The 21,964-nt window shown below is 37.3% G+C and overlaps 1 protein-coding gene across 2 annotated transcripts in view; it reads right to left on the reverse strand.

The window, feature by feature from the left end:
• A1CF (APOBEC1 complementation factor) overlaps window positions 1–21,964 on the reverse strand; it is a 605,281-nt gene that overhangs the window by 206,568 nt on the left and 376,749 nt on the right. For both annotated transcript variants that reach the window (XM_044056418.1, XM_044056417.1), the window contains exon 4: window positions 6,633–6,763. In XM_044056418.1, coding sequence (XP_043912353.1) covers window positions 6,633–6,763 — 131 coding nt within the window. The remainder of the gene's footprint in view (window positions 1–6,632; window positions 6,764–21,964) is intronic.

The raw sequence follows: 21,964 nt of genomic DNA on the forward strand, positions 1-21,964 counted from the left end.
CTTCTCTGGAGACCATCTGAGTTATCCCTCTATCACTTATGTGCTGTTGTTACCCATTATCAGCTAACAATATAGCCATATAGCTAGCAGAAAGATACCACACAGGCTTCAAAGATTTGTTGTTGTTTGTACTGTGATCTCCCATGTACCTGTAGTCTTTGAGAAGGCATGTCAACCAATTCCATACATGATATTATCACTAATGAGGCCTGGCTCCTTGTAAGAACTTGTTTCTTCTAAAAATGTGGGGTCCTTTAGAGAATGTGACAGAGTACTCCCTCAGGACTAATGCCCCTCCCCCGACCCTTATCCAATAATGAATAGAGGAGGCAATTGCCTTGTTGGTCTTCTCCTCCTCTCTTAACAGACTCTTCCATCTCCAGAACAAGGATTAAAATCTGGAGAATACTGACTATAGTCTAAGTTGCATTTATCTACACTGGATATTCTGTCTTTAGGTACATGAACAGATACAAATCCACATACTGAAAATAAAATTAAACAAATCTACAGCCTCCCTCACCATCTTCATAAATGGAAACCAAATACTAATTAATGCCATCTTACAGAACAACTTACAACAGTTCCTTTCATGAAAACAGATAAAATCATTTCTGGTTTCCTGCATATAAACAAATAAGGCAGCAAATTAAATAGCTCATTTGTGCATTCATCTTTTAAACCAAGAATGAATAAATAAGTTAGGAAAACCATTCATTCTTTCATTAATTCATTCTCTAATTACCCGCTTTATCTAGTTCATTGTTATGAAGATTTGAGCCTGTCCCAGCATTCAGTGAGACGCAGGCAAATGCTGATCACAGAATTGACACCAGTTTATTGCAGGCTTGCTCATCATACACACACACACACACACACACACACACACGCACACGCACACGCACACGCACACTCACACGCACACACACACACACACACCATACTCAATCGCATACAATTTGGAGATTCTTCATTTCACCTTTAGCATTTTGAAAGAGACTAGAAGACTACGCAAGTACATCAGAAAATATCACAAAGGCAAAAACGTGCAAGAGATATACTTAAAGCATAAAAATACTAAATATGAATGCTTGATATAAATAATTGTCTCGCACAGATAATTGCAAAGTAGTCAGAAACAGCTGTTTTAAGCAAGAAAATACCAAAACACATTTGTAGAACAGTGGCATTTAAAAAATACAGCAGAAGAGTTGCACTTGGTCTGTTAAATGACATACTTGTGCACCAGGGAAAAGTCTCAGTACTCCAAAGAGACGGCACTTTTAGTGCCCTCTGTCCCCAATCTAGACCCAAAACTGAAATTAAATCTCCTCATTAATACCTCATAATTCTACTTTGTTACAGACCTGACCAGCCATTAACTCTGGAAAGAGTCCAACAACATGAAAGAGCCTTTTCTTTCCTATTGGGTAGTAATGACAAAATAAAGATTTAAAAACTTAATTTATAGAAAACAAGTGTATTTTTTAACACAGACAGCTGCTGTTTCTAGATATCCTAGTACCAGCAGCTGTCTGTGTTAAAACCTTAATTTATAGAAAACAAGTGTATTTTTTAACACAGACAGCTGCTGTTTCTAGATATCCTAGTACCAGCAGCTGTTTGTGTTAAAAACTTAATTTGTAGAAAACAAGTGTATTTTTTAACACAGACAGCTGCTGTTTCTAGATATCCTAGTACCCTTGAAGGTATAAATTGCTAGGCAATACCAGTGTTTGATGCATTGAAAGTCTCTTCACCTGCTACTTTTGGCATCACTCTACTTCAGGGCACTCACAAGTGGTACTAGTCAGGCATTATTCCATAATTATCATCAATCTTTGTTTTATTACAGTACAACTGACACTTACTTTTTCAGTGGAATGAAAGTTTTATTTTCATCTAAACTAGAATATAACTTAAAAAGTCCACACTGCTGAAGCTGATGAAAAGCCAGTGATTTTGCAGGGCATACTCAGTTGTCCCTGAACTACTTAATGTTAACCATTTTCTGCTAGCTTGTAGGGACCCATTGCTTTATAAGTACTGGATAGCAGAATACCAGCTGTATTTTGTTGTGACAACTGAAGATCTGCTGTATGCCTGCAAACAAGAACTGTATGGTAGTATATTTTAATTTTTTTTTTTAAATACTGTTTTGCTTCGCTGAAATTATTTGCTTGTTTAATCCCAGACATGACAGCTGCAGTTGTCCTATGTTTTTGCTGTGGAGTTTTTAAAGGACAGTTCCTAGGGTTGGTCTGGTTGATCATGTGTTAGCTTTTCCTGATGGGTTGGTCCAGTCTTGTGTCTTATGTTTTTTTTTATAACCAAATAAATAAACACAAAAGGGAGATGGGGCCCCTTGAGACCACAGCTTGTTGATAACCCATGTTTTAGTGATAATTGGTGGCCCCATGGTTAGGATATATAATTTACTTTCTTAGGTTAACAGAAATTCCCACATTTACCTCATATTTAGATCTGTTCCTCTTAAATATTTGCTTCTCAGGTAAATTACAAATGAAGAGCGTCAATAATACCTTTTTTCATACTTCTCATAAATTTATAAATGCAGGTGGTTGCAAATGCTGATGCTGTATTTTTTCAGTGAATTAGTATATTGCATAAAGTTCTCCCAGATTTTAGGTTTTGGCCTCTCATTATACTAATTTTGTACAGGATTCTTGAGCAAGAAGCTTTGATTCCTCACTTCTCATACTGGTTGGAACTGAAAATTGTTTATTGCTTGCCATTTCAATACCATTGTGAGTTATTTGCTGAGGATGACTCTTTTCAGCATTGAAAAGGATTTCAGTAGCAAACAAAACCAAGTTGGTTTTCTGAGCAGTATGCGAGTGTATGGAAGGTTGATGCTTTATGTACTAGAGCTCATTGGCAGGCTTGCTGTAGATGTATTTTGGTCTGTTTATTGCTATGATTGGTTACCCCTATCATCAGTCTATTGGTGCTTCACTGATTGGAAGAATTGTTTGGGCTGAAGTCTTATATTTTTTGAGAGAGAAGCTTCAGGAAATATGCTTTAGTGAAAACAGAACAGTCTGATTACCACAGCCAGGAACATAGACTTTAATAAAACAAAAACTAATAAAAACAAATGGATAAGCATTTTCGAGTTAATAATCTCTTCATCAGATCTATTAAAATGAACTATAGTTGACTATTTAAAATGCATGTAACCAATCAAACTTCACTTGATATAAACATCACTTATCCTATACACAAATCACAAGCCAAGTATTCAGCATAATTTTTAATACATTTGATTGGTTCTGTTAATACATGACTTATGGATGCTTTCTGTCGTCTAATTTCCATATGTATAAGCATCAAAATTCTGACTAGTGATATTAAGAATTCTAAATGATGGTGAATCCTTGGTTTGTGATTTGTGTATAGGATAAGTAACATGTATTACCAAGGTCCACCAGACTGTCAATGTCGTCAGAAAGTCCTTCTATGTGGCACATCTCATTAGTAAGGGTTTTGCATCCAGGAAGAAAGAGGTCATTGTCTCCCTCTACTCTTCCCTCATTAGGTCAATCATCGAGTACAATGCCACATTTGGCATGTACCTCACTAGACACCTGCAACAACTGGAGAGGCTGCAAAAGTACCTCATGAAGAGGATCCTAGGCCTTAAACACTTGTCCTATATGGACAGAATCAAATATCTCCAACTATTCTCTGTCTCATATTGCCTATTTAGAGGCGATCTCTGCTTGACTTATAAAACCATGCCTGACCCAGCTCTGTTAGAAATGTTACATCTAAAGAAATCCCAATTTGTCCACACCATATGCTCCAGAGACCTCAGCCTCATTACCACAATCAACAGAACATGCTGGAGGGACAGGTTCATAACCCAGAGACTGTCCATGCTAAGGAATAGACTTCCCATACATTTCAAACAGAGCACCTCACTGGTCCTCTTCAAGAGAAATCTTGATGAATGGATGGGAAATAGAAAATTCACCCCAGGGATCACTCCAGTGGCTCTACTCGACAGAGGTACTGGAAACTAAGGTCAGGTGGCACGATGCCAGAGTAATCCTATGGGCTAGGCTTGTAAAGGCTCCAGGGCCATTAGCCTAGTACACACCTATGAACCTATAAGTGAAGTTTGATTGGTTAGCGATATTTTAAATAATCAACTATTTGGATTGCTACATCCAAAACAGATGAGAGAGGCTTGGACCACCTGGAGATGTTAAATAAATCTATATTCCCTTTGATTTGTCCCCAGATGTGGATACCTTGAAGAGGTGTTCCTGGCCTCTGTCTTAATCGCCTAGTATTTGTTTTCTTGACTTCATCCCTGTTAGTACCCAAGGACTTGAACACATACTTGTACAAAGTATTAGCTCATTATGGCCTTCCACATAAGTGTGATGCCTGTCATTCTTTTCATATGAGCTTGAACATCTGATGTAGCCACTGAAGGTTAATCAGCTGGATGTTATCAAGAGGACTGCTCAATGGTCTTCATCATTCTTTTGATTGAAGGTGGCATTCTTTGATTTATATTTAATTGTTTTTATTTCATTACAGACAATCTAGAAATGTTGCAGGTTGTCTGTGAATGATGATTAGTGAGCATTCTTCTTTTACGAGGCAGCCAGCAGAACAAAAATTTGTCAAGGAGAGTAACTCTTAGGTGTGGATCCTTGCAGATGGGATATGATCAGAAAAGATTTTAGTGGCATTATCTGGGACCAACTGTTGCTGATATTACAACACATTGTCAGTAAATTAGGTCAGTTTCATGATTTAATTTATTTTTGTTTAGGAAGCAATCATACTGGTAGATCCCTAAAGGTTACTTTTAAAAATTTTGAGAGATGTCATCACTATTCAGCAATAAAACTCTGATATGACTGTTATCTGTTCTACCAAAGTCACCATATTGTACTGGGAAGGTGCTCATAAAGCTGACAGCTTTAAAGACATTTTTTTTTTATTCCTAGGGTACCTTGAGCTTCTCTCCAACTGGGGTTTACAGTCATTAGTCTTTGGGACTTTGAAGACATAAATTCAATTTGGTATTGGCAGAATAGCATTCAGCACTCTGACATAGGCTGAGTTATTCAGCCTTAACCTGTCCTCATTTTTGCTAGCCTTACCTGCCTCAAACCATGTTTTTATGGATCATTCTGCCTATGTCTCACTTAGGCAATCAACATTATTGAAACTAATAATACTTTTTTCTTGTCCTACATTTTAGAATGGTTTTATGTTATTTCAGACCAGGAAAGTAGGACAGGCTGCTTAGGGTGGCAGTCTTGTGAGTGGTCTCTCTGAGCACTTCTGTTTTTTCTTTAGAGAGAGGAAATACAAGTTTTTTTTTTTACTTTTCTTATGTTACTGCTATTGTAATGGTACACTCCAATTTCAGCCTTGCTAGAAAGCTTGCACAGGTGCCAAAAGTGATTAGAATATGTTTTTTTTATTTTATAAGATAATCCCATATATGTAGTTATTTACAGTATTAACATATATCAGATAAAAATATATAGTTGAATCACACTTGCTTATTTGAAGCATTTCATTATTTTTATGAATCAAATTAAATTGACAGTTTTATCTATACTAACAACAATCTCATTTTTCCCCAATACTTAAAGTTTGGTTTATTGCTATTTGCTCTCCAAATAATAGAACACATTTGATTTTATGTTATGAAAACATCTACTTCTTCATTCTGTCAAATTCAGCCATTTTGTGAACATTTGATTATAACTGTATGGATTAATAACAACTACAGGAAGAAAGTACAAGAAGCATTATGACATGGCAACACTGAAAGCTGATGAAATGCTGGGCTGCAGTTGTAAAACAGACACATTCTAGGTATATGTCACTAATGAATCATATTTACAAAACTCTTAGGAGATATCTGTTTCACTACTGTGCTTAGATCTGAAGAATAAGGGACAAAAATGTGATGATGAAATTCAAAGAAAGGTTATGGGAATGATCAGCTGTTTCATGGCTGAGACATATGAAGTTAGATTTAGCAATATGAGACAATAATATGTGAAACCAGGACAGAAAGTAGCAGGGATATGACTTTGGTACATAAACCATTTACACAAGTATGTGAAGTCACAGAATTTTTTAGAAAGTACAGTCAATGTAGGGCATAATGCCAAAATCAAAGTGACTGGTTTTACCCTGGACATAGAAAGGCACTTCTATGTGAAAAGGGTACCTCTTCTTAAGTTAGTGTTGATGACAAAAATAATTGTTCATGGTGTCCACAAGTATAGGTCTCTGTTGGGCATCTGGGTATTAGTAAGCCAAATAAAAAATAATTCTCAGGTTAGAAACTCTGACATACTGTGCAAGTCTTTTAAACTCCACTGTACTCATAGTCAAGAGTTCAAAGTTAAACTTTCAGTATGAAAGTAGGGAAGCAATTGCCATAGATAATGGGTATTTAAATACTTTTAATAAAAGTGCAAGCTCATTGAGTGAAACCTGAAGATCTTTGGTAAGGAGTAAACCAGGGTGAAGACAAATTAGGGCAAATTTAAGCTACCTAGAGTAAAAAGACTAATATGATCAGCAAGTGCAAGCATTATCACATGAAGAACATAATGCAGACATACCTGATTTCAAAATTATTTAGCTGCTTGATTGCATTTTTGCCATCTTGTCGATTAGTGAATGTTACAAATGCATATCCTCTGTTGTTACCATTAAAGTCCATCATCATTCTGACTTCATATATTTTACCAATCTGTAGGCCAGAAGAAGAACATTTTAAGCACTAATAGTACTGAATATGTTTAACAAAAGCAACTGAAAGAATAATTTTACTAATGGTACATTTAGCAGTATTCAAACTGCTTAGATCTGAAATGATTGAGTCAGAATAACCAAAACATGATAATGAGAATTTACTAAGACTTGCAGCAATTACACTTAAACAACAGAAGTTGCAAAAAAAAAAAAAAAAAAATATATATATATATATATATATATATATATATGTATATATATTTGACATAGATATATATACACACACAGAGCTAATACTAACAGTGAACCCATGGAATCCTGTGGATGAGGCATTAAACAGTGGTCCTATTAGCCTGACTTGGTGATAGTTCAGATAAGTGTAAAATATCCCATGTCATTCCTCAAAAAGAGAGTGGGATTTGCTTTATTTACAGATCTTTTGTACAGTATTGCGAGCAGCACAGTGGATATGGTTGTCACCTCACAGCAAGAAGTTCCCTGGTTCGATTCTTGTCTGGGGTGCCTTCTGTTCAGAGTCTTTTTGCCCTTCCTGTGTTCTTCTGAGTTTCTTCCAGGTTCTCTGGTTTCATACCACAATCCAAACACATGCAATCTGTGGATTGGACATTCCAAATAGGGAATAGTTGTGAGTGTGGTGTGGAAGGACTACCACAGCAGAGCTAGACACCCAGTGGTTTAAACCTTGGCTCTAGACGATTGTCACTATTGAAGCGACACCTGATCCCATGTGCATAAAATGGGGAAAAAGGGGTTATGGATGTATGTATGTACAACACTGACTCATTTTTTATTTCACAATGCTATTATTCATTAATTACCTTTTCTGTTTTTCAACCACAGACATCTTTTTATTAGAAAATTATTTTTTTCTTGTCCTTTTTGTTATAGAGTAACTCTTCACAATGGACCAGATTTTTTAATGCATACATTGTGTACATGATCTGTATTCATGAACATCCCTACCACATTTTTTGTGCTTTCTAGTCACTCAGAAAGATTACAGTAAGTGTACATGTAGTCTACACTTACTGGTAACCTTTATGAATTGCCTAAATATTTAAGGCTGCAAGAAAATCAGTAGGAAAATTAAAATTAGGAGGAAGAAAATATGAGTTATGCTTGTGTTGTCTTTTCACTCAGAATGGTGTACACTTAGTGTAGGCCTTAATGATTCCCAATGAATGTGTTCTCCACAAACACCATATTGGCATAAATAAAACCCTTTTTTAATTTATCTAATTCTCTTTCTTGGTCCATTCGTTGTATTTACCAAATAATAATAGATTTATGTCCATGTTCTGAACTTCTTTCTATTTCTAAGCTGTTTTGAAAACATGCTAAAGTTCCTTTCTACCAGTGCAGTCAAGAAAACAATGTTGCAATGTTTTTTCTAACTTTATATACAGTACATAACGTTTCCTCAAATACACTGTTAAATATTTTCCTTCACATTTAATTTATCCATAATAAGTCTCCATAAAAATTTCCCTGTTCATAAAATATTTCAATTCTTTTTTATCTTTCCTTAATTGTATTTTTCACATATTTATTTTTCTATGGAAATCCAAACAAAACTGATCTGTATTAACATAATTTAATTAAATTTCTATCTTTTCATCTTATTTCTTAAATTTAGCCTTTTTGTTTTCTTTATTCCCATACAAAATCATATTTTTCAAACAATAGCATTCCTATCCAAGTACTTCTTTTTTCATGGACCATTATGACACCTGGAATAAATACAATGAAACAAAACAGAAAAAACAAGATTTATTAAATTCAGCCTCCTATTTTTCCACATTATATACTTTTTTCCTTTTTCATTAGAAATAATCTTAAAACCCATAAGAAAAATAAAATCTTAGTATTCTTTTTTTCTATAATAACAATGAAAAATTTATGGACCACCTAAGTAAGCTAATTTCATGAAAATCTGAACACACGCAGGATCATTTATTTAATTTATTTATTTTAGATTTAAGGGAAGGCAAGATATGAATAAGCTATGTAATGCTTGACACTGACAATGACTGGATAGATTATAAGTGATGTATAATGTTTACAACTGAAAATGTGTCAATATGGCTTGTATTCCTTTATATAAATGTGTGATTGCCTATGTCATAAGAGCTAATTTAATAAGGATGATTTTTGTTTAAAAAAAAGTATATGAAATATATAGAAACTTTTTTTCTTAAAAAAACTTAAAATACCTTCCACCTCTCCATTTATTTGTTCAGTAATTATTTCCATTATCCTAACACAACATCCATATCATATCCATATACCTAATACATTAATTTTCATTTCTTGTTAAATAAATGTCCAGAATCTGCATCACTTCTACTATTTCTACTAATTCTTTGCTCTTTTTTTTGTTAAAATATAAGCCTAATCTCATGAGTAATATTTCTGTTTTAACAATCTCTTTTTCTCATCCATACTTTTTTTGTTAATACTACACCCAATTCCAAAAGACTTACGTTTAGAGCATACTGAGAGTATATCTATTCAAATTTGCCTCCCCCCCCAGTTTAAGCCTGTTTATAGATAGGCATTACACTGAAGTAAGTTGCTTCCACTGAGATCAAATCTTTTGGAATCAGAGCAGACTTACACTGAAAGCAACTGTTTTGGAATGTGGCCAACTAAGTAATCTGCATAAGGTGATATTAATGGCAGTCTGGTCAATTATCTTTTTATCTTGCTTCTTCTATCCCACTGTCAGTGCTTCTTATTCCCACATTAATCACAATCACAAACAGCCATATATTAATTGTTCATCATTCATTTATCTCCATAGGTTCATAGGTTCATAGGTTCATACTAGGCTATCTGCCCTAGGGCATTTATAAGCCTAGCCAGAGTGTGTGTGGCTTTCACCACCCCTTAGGATGAGAATACTATACCCATTAGTTTGCTGTGCCTCTGTCCAGCAGTGATACAGAGATGATTCCCGGGGTAAACCTACGATCTCCCATCCACTCGTCAGGATTTCTCTTGAACAGAGTCAGTGAGGGGCTCTGCCTCACATGGACTGGGATTCTGTTCCATAGTGTAGGGAGTCTCTGGGTGATGAATCTGTCCCTCCAGCACGTCCTATTTATATCCGTGTTGAGGTTTAAGTCTCTTGCTCTCGTGGCTCTGGTGGATTTGGATTTTTGAGGTGGAGCATGTCCATTAATTCCGGGTTGGACATGGCCTTGTATGTCAGGCACAGATCACCTCTGAGCAGATGGTATGCGACTGAATAGAGCTGGAGTTTCTTCAGTCGGGCATCGTATGACATATGTTTGAGCCCCTTTATCCTTTTGGTGAGGAACTTTTGGGGTCTTTCCAACTGCTGCAGGTGTCGGGTAAGGTACATTCGAATGGGGCGTTGTACTCAATCATTGGTCTGATAAGTGAAGAGTACAGGGGTACAATGACCTCTCCTGATCTGGATGTGAATCCCTTCATGATCAGGTGGGCAATGTAGAAGGTCTTCCTAACCACTTTGGCAATGTGAGTGTCAAAAGAGAGGTTACTGTCAACTTGGGTCCCCAGGTCCCTGATAACTTCTTCCGTGTTTAATGGATTACCACCTATGTGGTAATTAGGGGTTACCTTGTTTTTCCCAAAGGGTATGACTATACATTTTTTGGCATTTAGCTTAAGGCCATGGCTTTGGCACCAGTTATCCATTTCTATGAGACCTTTCTGGAGGATGTCTGTGTCTGATGGAGTGTCAATTATGGTGCCCAGTTTGCAGTCATCTGCAAATTTTGTCAGCCACAATCCCCTATGTTTGCCTGCACTTCAGAAAAATAAATGCCGAACAAGAGGGGCCCAGGACTGAGCCCTGTGGGACACCGCCGTGACCGGCTTAGAGTCTGACATGGCACCAGCAACTCTAACCCTGTGTGTTCTGTCCTTGAGCCAGTTTGCAACCCATCTTGTGACATATGGGTTTACATCTAAGCTGGTGAGCTTTTCTATGATGCCCGAGTGGGGTATTGTGTCGAATGCTTTTGCTAGGTCAAGGTAGGCTGTGTGAACTGCCTTACCCTCATCAATGGCCTTAGTGACTGTTTAGCAAAAGTCGACCAAGTTCAAGAGGCAGGATCTGCCCTTGACAAAGCCAAATTGGGTAGGATCCAGTGTCTGTAGGTCCCCAATGTCTTTATTTATGAGTTCCATTATGATCCTCTCCATAGCTTTGCAGACAAGGCTCGTCAAGCTTATGGGGCGGTAATTTCCAGGGTCCGTAGAAGCACCGCCTTTGTGGAGTGGGACCACAGTTGCCGTACGCCATTCTTTGGGTACGTATCCTGTAGTAAGGCTAAGATTAAACAGCAGCCTTATGTGTGGGTTTAGTTCCTCATTGAGTTCGTGTAGCACACAGCCGGGGACACCGTCCGGTCCCATTGATGCTGTGTTTTTTGCTTTAGAGAGAGCAGCTCTCACCTGGGCATCTGAGATGTTTGGGAGGCTAGACTCTGGTGGGATAGATATTTCTCCTTTTGGGGGGGGAGGAGAAATTTGCACTGAACCTGTCTGCCAGTATGTTGGCAATGTCTGTGGGTTCAGTGATTTTTGTATAATTTTGGACTAATTCTGAGCATATCTGGGAGTTTCCACCCAGGTTTCTAACATAGCTAAAGAAGGCTTTATGATTGTCTTTTGTGTCATTAGCGATTTTTCTCTCAAAGTTGGCCTTGGATGATTTTATGAGTGATCGTAGTTTTTTGCTAGTATTGATCAGAGATGCCTTCCCATTTAGGAATTTTGCTCTGTCATGTAGTAGCTTTCTCCTCTTGTTGTAGAGTTTGTTTATGGCTGGAGTCCACCAGACCGGGTGCCTGCCTTTGGTGGAAAAGGTCTTGATTTTATTAGGGATTGCTTGATCCATACATTCCTGGAGGTGCTCGTGGAAGGCATTTGTAAGGGTTTCAGCAGCGTGGGTTGTGGTTTCCACTGGCTCGGGGCCTTGAAGGATACCACTCCAGTCTTAAGAAGTGTGAAGTTTGCTTTTGAGAAGTTCTTCACTGTGGTCTTTTTTGCTGGGGTGGGGCGGGATGTGGATCTCCAGTGAGATTAATTTATGGTCTGATCTCACCAATGAGGGATATACTTCGGTGTGGAGCATTTTGTCCCCATGTTTGTGATGATCAGGTCTAGTATATTTTCTCCTCTTGTGGGAATGGTGACTAGTTGTTCCATAGCATTTGAGTTTATGAACTCAAGGAACCTTTGGGCTAGGGTGTTGGGGCTTGAGTAATGTTCCCAGTCTATGTTTGGGTAGTTGAAGTCACCCAATATGATGGTGTTTGGAGAGACATTTATACTCTCCAGTGTCTTCAGGAAGGCTGTGTGGGTTTCCTGAGTTTGAGAAGGTGGTCTGTAGCATGTTACAAACTGTAGGGCAGTTTTACCTATGATTAATTGCACCTGGATGGTCTCCGATGCTTCGTGCATTGCCACTAACCTGGAGGTGTGGGTATCCTTTATGAATATGGATACTCCCCTCCTTTTGTAGTTCGGTCCGGATTTTGGGGCGGAACGCATGATATGAGGTATAACCTGATAGTGCTGGGGTGCTCTCAGGAGCCTTGAACCAGGTTTCAGTCACAGCACAAACATCGATGTTCTCCATACTGAGGAGGGCTTCGAGGGCGTGCATCTTGAGGTTTAGACTTCTGGCATTGAGCAGTATTACCCTTAGTTTTTCTCCATTTTTGTTTTCTAGGGTGGTAGGCTTATCATTTGAGCCTTGCCTAAAAAGGCACTATGGGGTGGCAAGAGCCTTTGCCAATATCCGGAAGCCCAGGGTGACAGGTGCAAGCCATCCCTTGGAAGCAGCGTGGCTTGTCAAGCATGTCATCCCAGGCAGACAGACATTGGATCCCCTTAGAATGACACCAGTAATTAAGCCAATTATTAAAGCTGATCATTTTGTCTCTGTATTGTGGCATCATTCTTGGTGAGGGTAGGATACTGCTCAGGGTCAGGGTCATACCAGCCTGGGCTACATAATCTGAGAGCTCCTCTATGTCTCTTTTCATGTAGTCCAGGGAAGTATCTCAGGTCGCTCACACAGGCATGGACAATGACTGAGTCATACTTGTACTTGCTGTGGAGTGACCTGAGTGCTTGTGTTATGTGGCGGATTCTAGCGCCTGACAGGCAGCTAACTGTGATCTTTTCCTTGTTCAGTCTGGTGAGTGGGACGTCAGTGTGTCTGACTATGGAGTCACCTATAACAAGTGTTTCTGGCATTGTGTTCGGCCTTAAGGGCTGTGACTGTTTAGCACACTGACTTTGAGAACTATGTGTTGCATGTCTTATGTCTTGAGGTGGCAGTTGCTTGGGTGTCTGCTTTGGAGGCCTCTGTAGTTTTGGTAGATTTTTGATCAGTGCCTCCGAGTATGTCTTTGTGTGTTTATGTGTTTGTTTTGCAGATGTGATAGTTCTATGTGAAACTGGGTTTGTGGTGTGCGTGGTTTCCTTCTCCTCCTGTCTGGTCTTGCCAGTCCTGAGTTGAGAGAGCTCAGCCTCCAGTTTGGCTATATAGTTGCATCTCTCACATGTATTTGTGTTTTGTGGGAGAAGGAGTGGGTTGTCTGTGTACATGAGGCAATTGTAACATTGCCTCAAGATGCCCAGATTCACCAGCTGAACAGGAGAGGACGCTAGCAACTGACCCTTCGACATGCTAGAAAAAGTGAAAAAGTTTGCTGTGTAACTGAGTCAGAAGGGACCTATAGGGAAATGAGTACTCAAGGGGATTCTAGGCTAATGTAGTACTTTGTTTAGTATACAAGTACTTTACCTATATAAAAATGCTTTAGGAAGAAGTGCTGAGCTATTGAGATAGAGAATAGACTGTTTAGATTGCAAGTAGAGAAGTTCTAAGGGACAAATTGAAGAGCAGACTTTACGGAGCCAGAAATAGTTTAACCTTGTTTAACCGGCGCTGCCCGATGGTGCTCTATGGGCAACTCCGCGCTAAATCACGCCAAAGCGCGCTAAAGCGGGCTTTATAGCAGGGGGTTGAAAAGACCTAGGAATTGACCCAAAATGGCCAATAGACTACAAGTTTCTGGCAGGAACCACTGCTCTAGGGACAAATAGGCTGCTCAGTGCTCCCCACTCCCACTGGTGAACAAAGAAGCTTCCCTTTATCCAAATAAGGATATGGAATAGCACAGGAACCAAGCCAAAGCCCAGAGATCAGCAAACTCTGAAGACTGGACTATTCTAGTTCAGTAAGGTGGGAAAACAAGATTTTTTTTTTTTTTTTTTTTTTTTTTTAAAGAAAACAGAGGAAAAACAGACAGTAATTGCTATAAATGCTTTTAAACGGCTACCGCACTTGAGTGTGTTAGCCTACAGGTAAAATTAAGCAACAAATAACTTTTTTAAAAGTGCAAAACAGTTAATAAACACAAAAACAGTTTAAATAGAATGCAGAGCTGTATAAACAGGTGAAAATGCAGTCGCTAAGCAGTAAATAATCAAAAGCCAGAAAAAATACTTAAATCAGGAAAAAGTCACTCTTTTGCTCTCTGCTGCTTGTAGAACTCTGCAGGACACCACGAGGAGCTGTGCTGAGTTGAATACAAGTGAAAAAGCGCGCTAAAGCGGGCTTTATTACAGGGGGCTGAAAAGAGCTAGGAATTGACCCAAAATGGCCAATAGACTACAAGTTTCTGGCTGGAACCACTCCTCTAGGGACAAACAGGCGCTCAGTGATCCCCACTCCCACTGGTGAACAAAGACGCTTCCTTTTATCCAAATAAGGATATGGAATAGCACAGGAACCAAGACAAAGCCCAGAGGTCAGCAAACTCTGAAGACTGGACTATTCTAGTTCAGTAAGCCGGGAAAACAAGATTTTTTTTTTGTTTTTGTTTTTTTCTTTTGCAGAAAACAGAAGAAAAACAGACAGTAAATGCTATAAATGCTTTTAAACGGCTAGCGCACTTGAGTGTGTTAGCCTACAAGTAAAATTAAGCAACAAATAACTTTTTTAAAAGTGCAAAACAGTTAATCAACACAAAAACAGTTTAAATAGAATGCAGAGCTGTATAAACAGGCTAAAATGCAGTCGCTAAGCAGTAAATAATCAAAAAAAAAGAAAAAAATACTTAAATCAGTTATAGCAAATACAGTTATAACAAATGCTCCGAAATATACTGTATATTTCCAAAATGTTTGAGAAGGACAGTCAGAACACAAGAAGGTTCAGGCGAAAGAGAAAAAGTTTCTGAAGAAGTTCCTGGTTAATAAAAGTTGGAGCAAAAGTGTTAAAACATTCTATCTTCATTTTTTTGAAGTTTTGTGAACTCTTTTTTTGGTTTACTCATTGATGGAAGTGCACCGATACACCAAGACTTTTTATTGGTATATATTCATTAAACATCCTTGTTTTACCCCTTCTGTATTAATCTTTCTCTCTGACCATCCAGTCACCATCACAGACATCCAACTTAATAACTGTTAATATATTCTTTCCTATAGCATATTATTTCAAATATTCCACATCCCATTATGATTTATACTATCAGAAGCTGTTGCAACAATACATGACACCATTTTCCATCACCTTTCCTATCTTCAGTATTTTCTGCTACTCCTTTTATTATCATAAGCATTTCACTTTACATTTCTTTTCCTTACTGCATGGATGCTATCAGTTAATACTTCATCCAAAATCCTCACCATTCTTTTCTGAATAATTTGCATAACAACTTTATAATCTGTATTTTCCAGTTTTATTTGCCTCTATTTTTGTTTTTTCTTTTTGTCATATATAAACTTTATTATACTTTCAGAAATGTATTCATCCTTTATCTATTTTTCATTCATTCAGTTATTTCCTTAAAAAAATCATGCTAAACAAACTCTCCCAAGTGAAAATTCTTTCACCCTTTCATTTTTCACTTCTAACTGCTTTCTTAGAATTTGTTTTTCTATTGTATCTGCTACCTCTTTTCTTAGTTTTTCACTTTCTATATACGTTTGATCAGTTTTTTTTCTTGTACATTGGTCTTAAATATTCCCATACAATATTAATAATTTCCTGTTTATATATTAATTTCCCATCCTTATTTTTAATGTGTTTAATTTCCTTTAATTTACCTACATTTTTCTATATTCAAAGCTTCTGTCTAAATAAAGCTCTTAACTTTTTTATTATAATATTCATCAATTTTTTTCTCATTATTAATTCTTCTGGCTTCCAATATTTTTTAACATATTTCTTTTTGTTTCTCATATTTTTCTTTTTCCCTCTAAATTCTCTTTTTTTTGTTATATCTTTATTTTCCACTGCAAATGTCTATAATCCTCTCTATGGTCAAAAAAAAAAAAACTTGCTTTTTTATTTTTTCCATCAATTTCTCTCATGTACTTTAAATACGTTTCATAATCTTTTTACATCTTTAACTTCCCACATTTGTGTGTAATTTCTATTATATTTCATAACCACAATCTATGAATGTTCAACACTTATTTCATTATTTTGATATCCTGCATCTCTCTGCCTATTTTTTCCTGTAACTAGAATTGAAATCACCTAGTTGACTGCCACATTTTTTATCTCCTTAAATATCTCTTTTTCTTTTTCCCATATTTGTACTTGCATATAACACAATTCATTTTACTGGCTTTGTTTTATTCTTAAATTGTTCATTAGTGCACTGCCTGCTAGCATTGGAATCACACCTAAAGAAATCCCAATCTCTCCATGCCACATGGTCCAGGGGCCTAAACCTCATTACCACAATAAGCAGAACATGCTGGAGGGACAGGTTCCTAACCCAGAGACTTCCCATACTCTGGAACAAACTTCCCATTCACATCAAGCAGAGCACTTCACTGGACCTCTTGACAAGTGGATGGGCAGTATGAAGTTCACACCAGGGATCACTTCAGTAGCCTTGCTTGACAGTGGCACTGGGAACTAACTTTGGGTGGCAAGATGCCAGGGAATCTCCTTGGGCTAGGCTTATATAGGCTCCAGGGCCATTAGCCTAGTACACACCTATGAACACCCATAATTTTCACTTCATCATTTTAACAAGCACTGCAATCCCAAATTATATAACAAATGGTTAACATGTCACTTAGCTGACTTACAAAACATGCACCGTGACATGTTGACGATTCAGTATATCTTATAAACACATCAACACTCAGTACATCAAAGAAGGAATCAAATTTCCTTTTCCGATGCACTACCCATGAAATGACCACATTCATTTTTTTGTCTGAATACTGATACTGTTATGAGAAGGGCTGTTTTTAAAGTTAAGATGCATGTTAGGGATAAGGGCAGGGGGTAAGGTTAGGGTTAACACAATAAGGTGAAAAGGTGGAGTTTACTCCCCCTGCTCCACCTTGGTAATGTGTGCTTAACCTAACCCTGCCTCTAACATGTATCTTAACTTAACAAAATCTCTTCTTGTAACACTATCACTACACAATACAGCTTGGACACTTACCAAGTGCATGCACACACAGACAGGCATGTGCACATACACATATATGCACACACTAAATCTATCCCATAACCTAATCCTGACCATAACCCTAAACCCTCAGAATTGCTCACACAGTCTATCCCCTTACCTAACTCTTACTTTAACCCTAACCGCACACATCTGCACACATTAGCACAAACACAGATACACCTAGCATACAGCTCACTTACCCTTTTTGGCAAAGCAAGCATCTGATGGAATATTCATGTGATATACTGGATGTTTACACAAAGAACCTTGCACATCTGACTGCCAACCAAAACAATGGAAAATTAAACTTATGACACTTCCCAGAACATACATCCTTCCATGTTCTCCACTCTTCTCTTTTCCCCACATCAATGCAAAGCCTTCAGTTTTATTTGTCTCAACACACCTTACACCCTGTAACAAATTACACCCACATCAGTCCTTTTACACCCTTCCCATGCAACTATTCTTCTCACATAATTCGTTATGCTGTTTATATTTAAAGAAAGTATATTAATTTCATTGTTTTCCTTTTATTGCATTTTTCCTTACCCATCTTTTCTTTTCTTTTTATTTTCTTCACCTACATCTATAGACTTTGTCACCTGGATTTATGACTCTCCACTGATATTCTTCCTCACCATTTCATTGTTTTTTTCCTAAATTTTGTCCAATATTTTTATTCACCTCAGGCAGTGTTACATATTTTTGTCCTGTTGTTTCAGCTTCCCCTTTCCCATTTTCCATTACCAGTTACAGTTCTTTTTCTTTATTGAACAGTCTTTATCCTATTTGTTCCTATTTATTTTGTTTACTATTTATTCCTTCATCTATACCTAAAGGACAGTAATACCACATTTTGGTATAAAAGTATTCCTTGAATGACCAAATTCACCACATTGCCCCTACAGTCTTTTGTTTAAATTCTTTTTAAGATGTGAGAATATTTTGTATTTGCGTTCTTTTTATTTATCACTGCCACATTAGATTGCATTTTCTAAATTTAAAATTAACCATACCTTCCAAGAACCCATCAACAATTTTCTTTTCCTTCATTCAATATTTTTTTAATGTCATACATTTTTATATACTTTTGAGAAAGATGCTTTCAGTTCATTTACATCTATGTCTGAAGTTTAAAATTTTATTATTTTTTTACTTGCATGTTTATGCTCTGGTAAATATATCAATTTCGTGAGCTTACAAAATATTTTTCCACATTAATTTGCAAATTATTCTGGTAGCAAAAAGGATTCAAAACAATCCAGTCCCTAAATGTATTAGGGTCTTATGTCTGTTATTTTAACTCTCAATGGTGTAGTGACATTATCAAAAATAAAGTACCTGTCAATTATTTTTTTCTTTATTTTTCAACTTAAATCTGGTCTTCTAAATGATATCCCTTGTTGCACATTCTCCTAATGAATAGTTTCTCCATTGTTATGTACCTGCTACTGTTTGTTTCCTGCAGCTACTGCTGCATATGATAGTCATTCAAACTACAAACTTCCTTGCTTATTTTGTTCCTCGATGTACTGTTTTTCAGAATTGTTTGTGAACATTCTCTAGATCATATCTTTAAAGCCAGCTAATCTGTCAGCCAGATATGCTCCCAGGTTCCTCTACTCTCGACACTTCTCTCTCTCTGCTTCTTGCCTCACTTCTGCTGTTTCATTTCGATTATTGTTTTCTTCATCTCCAAAATCCTTTCAATTGTTATAGTCCACTGCATCATTTCACTTTCTCCTACTTCATTCTTCCCCATCAACTGCTTTAAAACTGGTGTAGCCAAACCTCCTGAAGCCATAACTGTAACATCTGTGTTAATATTTTTGACAGAAACATCTCTTTATTCCACTGCAAAATCCACCATGCTTCCTGCAACAAAATTGTTGCCTTCCACCATCAAGGTGAGCTCAAGCTTCAACAGCTGCCTCTGGCACCAGTTAGTGGCTTGGAAGATAAGACTTTCCCTGGTGCCTCATTAATATTTTCCCCTAGTCTATATAAATACCACCGCAGGTCAGCCCTGAAAAGAATACACTAGCTTACTGGGACTAATCCAGTCAACAAAGGCTAAATAAAATATGTTTATTCATGAGCTGTTGATGCCAGTGCTACATGTAAGGGGTGGGAGTTCCTTTATTCATGCTCTTGGGATGGAGCTGTTTTACAGAAAGTGAGAGAAACTTCATTAACTCATGCTAGGACTGGAATTACTACAGGTGATCATTTGGGTTGTATCATATAGAGCTGCAATAGAGACAGGTGGGATATGTCAAATTCTTGAAACAGTGAAGTTCTTTTGCATTCCAGAGTTCTGTGAGAAGGTTTTACTTAAAGTAAGCAGAACGTCTCATTTTTTACCTTATGCTGTTATCTGTAATAGCTGTTAGTTATTGTTGCCTCCAGACTTTCTTAAAACAGTCTGCAGTCAGCTCCCCTCCATTCTTTGCTGGCTGCAGACCAAGGTTACTTTCAGAGGGGCTCCCCTACCCTGCCCCAATCCCTCTCACCTTACTCTTACACTACATTTAAACTTGGCTATTTCCGCCCATTCATTCAATCTGCCAATCACTGCTAGCCTCCTCAACCCACACCTTTCTTCTTAGAAATTATCCATAATTAAATCATCATAACAAAGCACTACTTCTGAATTCACTAGTCATTTTATTTCCTTTCACATCACTCTTCTACTGCTGATGTACTTCGTATCATCCACTATCTTTTCTGACATTTATATTCTATATTATCTACATTCATCACGCTGTACAATTCTAATTAGCTTCATTACCTGTGTAAGCATTTGACCCCCCCTTTTTTTATAGCCACAGTAGAAACTTATTATCTCCTGTGTCCTTTCCAGCCTTTAACAACTCCCTAGCTTCTCTGCAGCATTCCCTGCATACTGTATTTATCCACTCTCCTCACACACAATCAGACATTAGCTCCATCCTTTTCCAGTCATTTCATTTATCTTTGCTCCCCTACTACCCCAATTCTGCAACAAAAACTTGTATAAAGGCAGATCCCTATTTATCCACCCAGTAAACATACCTTAAAGGATACTGCTTTCCTCCCTCCCTCTTTCTCTAGATCTTAAAGCATGTACTACAGTTACTTTACACCAGGAATTCCTATAAACATGACATACATTTACTTTCTCCTGCTGATATCAATTATTTTCCTTCAACCCTCACACAAAACCTGCAAAATTGCCTGACTGCCACTGCCTCCATATATCAGGCTGCATTAATATATATACACATACCACCTACCTCTTGCTACTAAACATTCACATCAAATCACACCCATGCCTGCACATACATCAGAAATATCAGGAACCCAGGACTTTATCATCTCTAATTTTGGTAGAAAACCCAAATTATAGCCCAAACTGCACATTCCAAGAGCACTACTCAAATTCAGTCCCATTGTCCGTCTACTTCTTCTAAGAGGCTGCACTGATCCCAATCATGGAGCACTTAATGATAATGCCTCAACTCAAACCAATAAGCAGTATCATATTACTTTCTCCCTCTTTAACAAGCACAGTATCAAGAACAAAGCTGACCAAATCAGTGCCTTTACCCTAAAACATAACATTGACATTAGAGCTATTACAGAAATGCAGCTGAAATCTGACACCCCTAATTTTCACCACCTCATACTAAACAGAAGCTAACAGTAACTCAGAATCGGATCCTATCTGGATCATTTTAAAATTTCCAACAAACAAAAAGATCATTATAGCCAGTGTATACCTACCTCCAATACCCTCATGCAACAAATATACGACAAATTTCCCAAAAACTGTAACCTAATCATTCTTAGAGGCTTCAACCTTAATTACTTAGGGCCAAAAGCCATTGATAAGGCAGAACTCCTGGACAGCTTAAGTTTTACCCAAATCAACACTGAAGCTGCTTGACCAAACCTTCAGTGCAATAAGCACACCTCACTAGATCTTGTAATAACTAATAATCCTACAATGATATCTAATCTCACCATGCGTGCACCCTCCTTCAGTGATCACTGTCCTATAACTTCATCAGTACATAATTTAACGTTAAGATATAAATCTAAACTTACCTTTAGAAAGAAAATCATTCAGAATATCACTAATCTTAAAAGCCAAAGTCAAAGAAAACTTTGTCATTCAGAACTACACCACAGTGTAGCTGAACAAAATTACAATGCTTCGTTCTCAGTGCAAAAGCATGCATACAGAGAAGAAGAAGAAGAAAATAATGTAATAAAAATAAAAATAGAATAAAATAATAACATAATGACCAGACACACTTTACTACAAATAGAATTGAGTAACAACGTGTGCATGACATTACTATAACATAAGAACTAAGCAGCATATAAAATGGTCGGCATGAATATTGCACAGTGTGATTTATATTGCACTTCGTAGAGTCCTGCAGTAAGGTAAGGGGTGAACCAACGTTAAATATACACCTCAGTTAGTTGTTGCACATGAAAACCTTAATACTTATGGTGCAACAAAGCCTGGATATGTAAGGATCTGTACAGTCAGATAAATAGCATAACTATGTGGTAGGAGGGGAAGAATGCATTGACAGTCTCCTAGTTTGTTTTTCACAAGAGTTCAGTAGTCTGATGGACAGAGGAAAGAAACTGTTGTTAAGTCTAGTAGTCCTGCTGTGCATACT

The sequence above is a fragment of the Protopterus annectens genome, chromosome 14.part0, assembly GCF_019279795.1.
Source record: "Protopterus annectens isolate FY-2018-M chromosome 14.part0, PAN1.0, whole genome shotgun sequence".
Classification (NCBI taxonomy): domain Eukaryota; kingdom Metazoa; phylum Chordata; order Ceratodontiformes; family Protopteridae; genus Protopterus; species Protopterus annectens.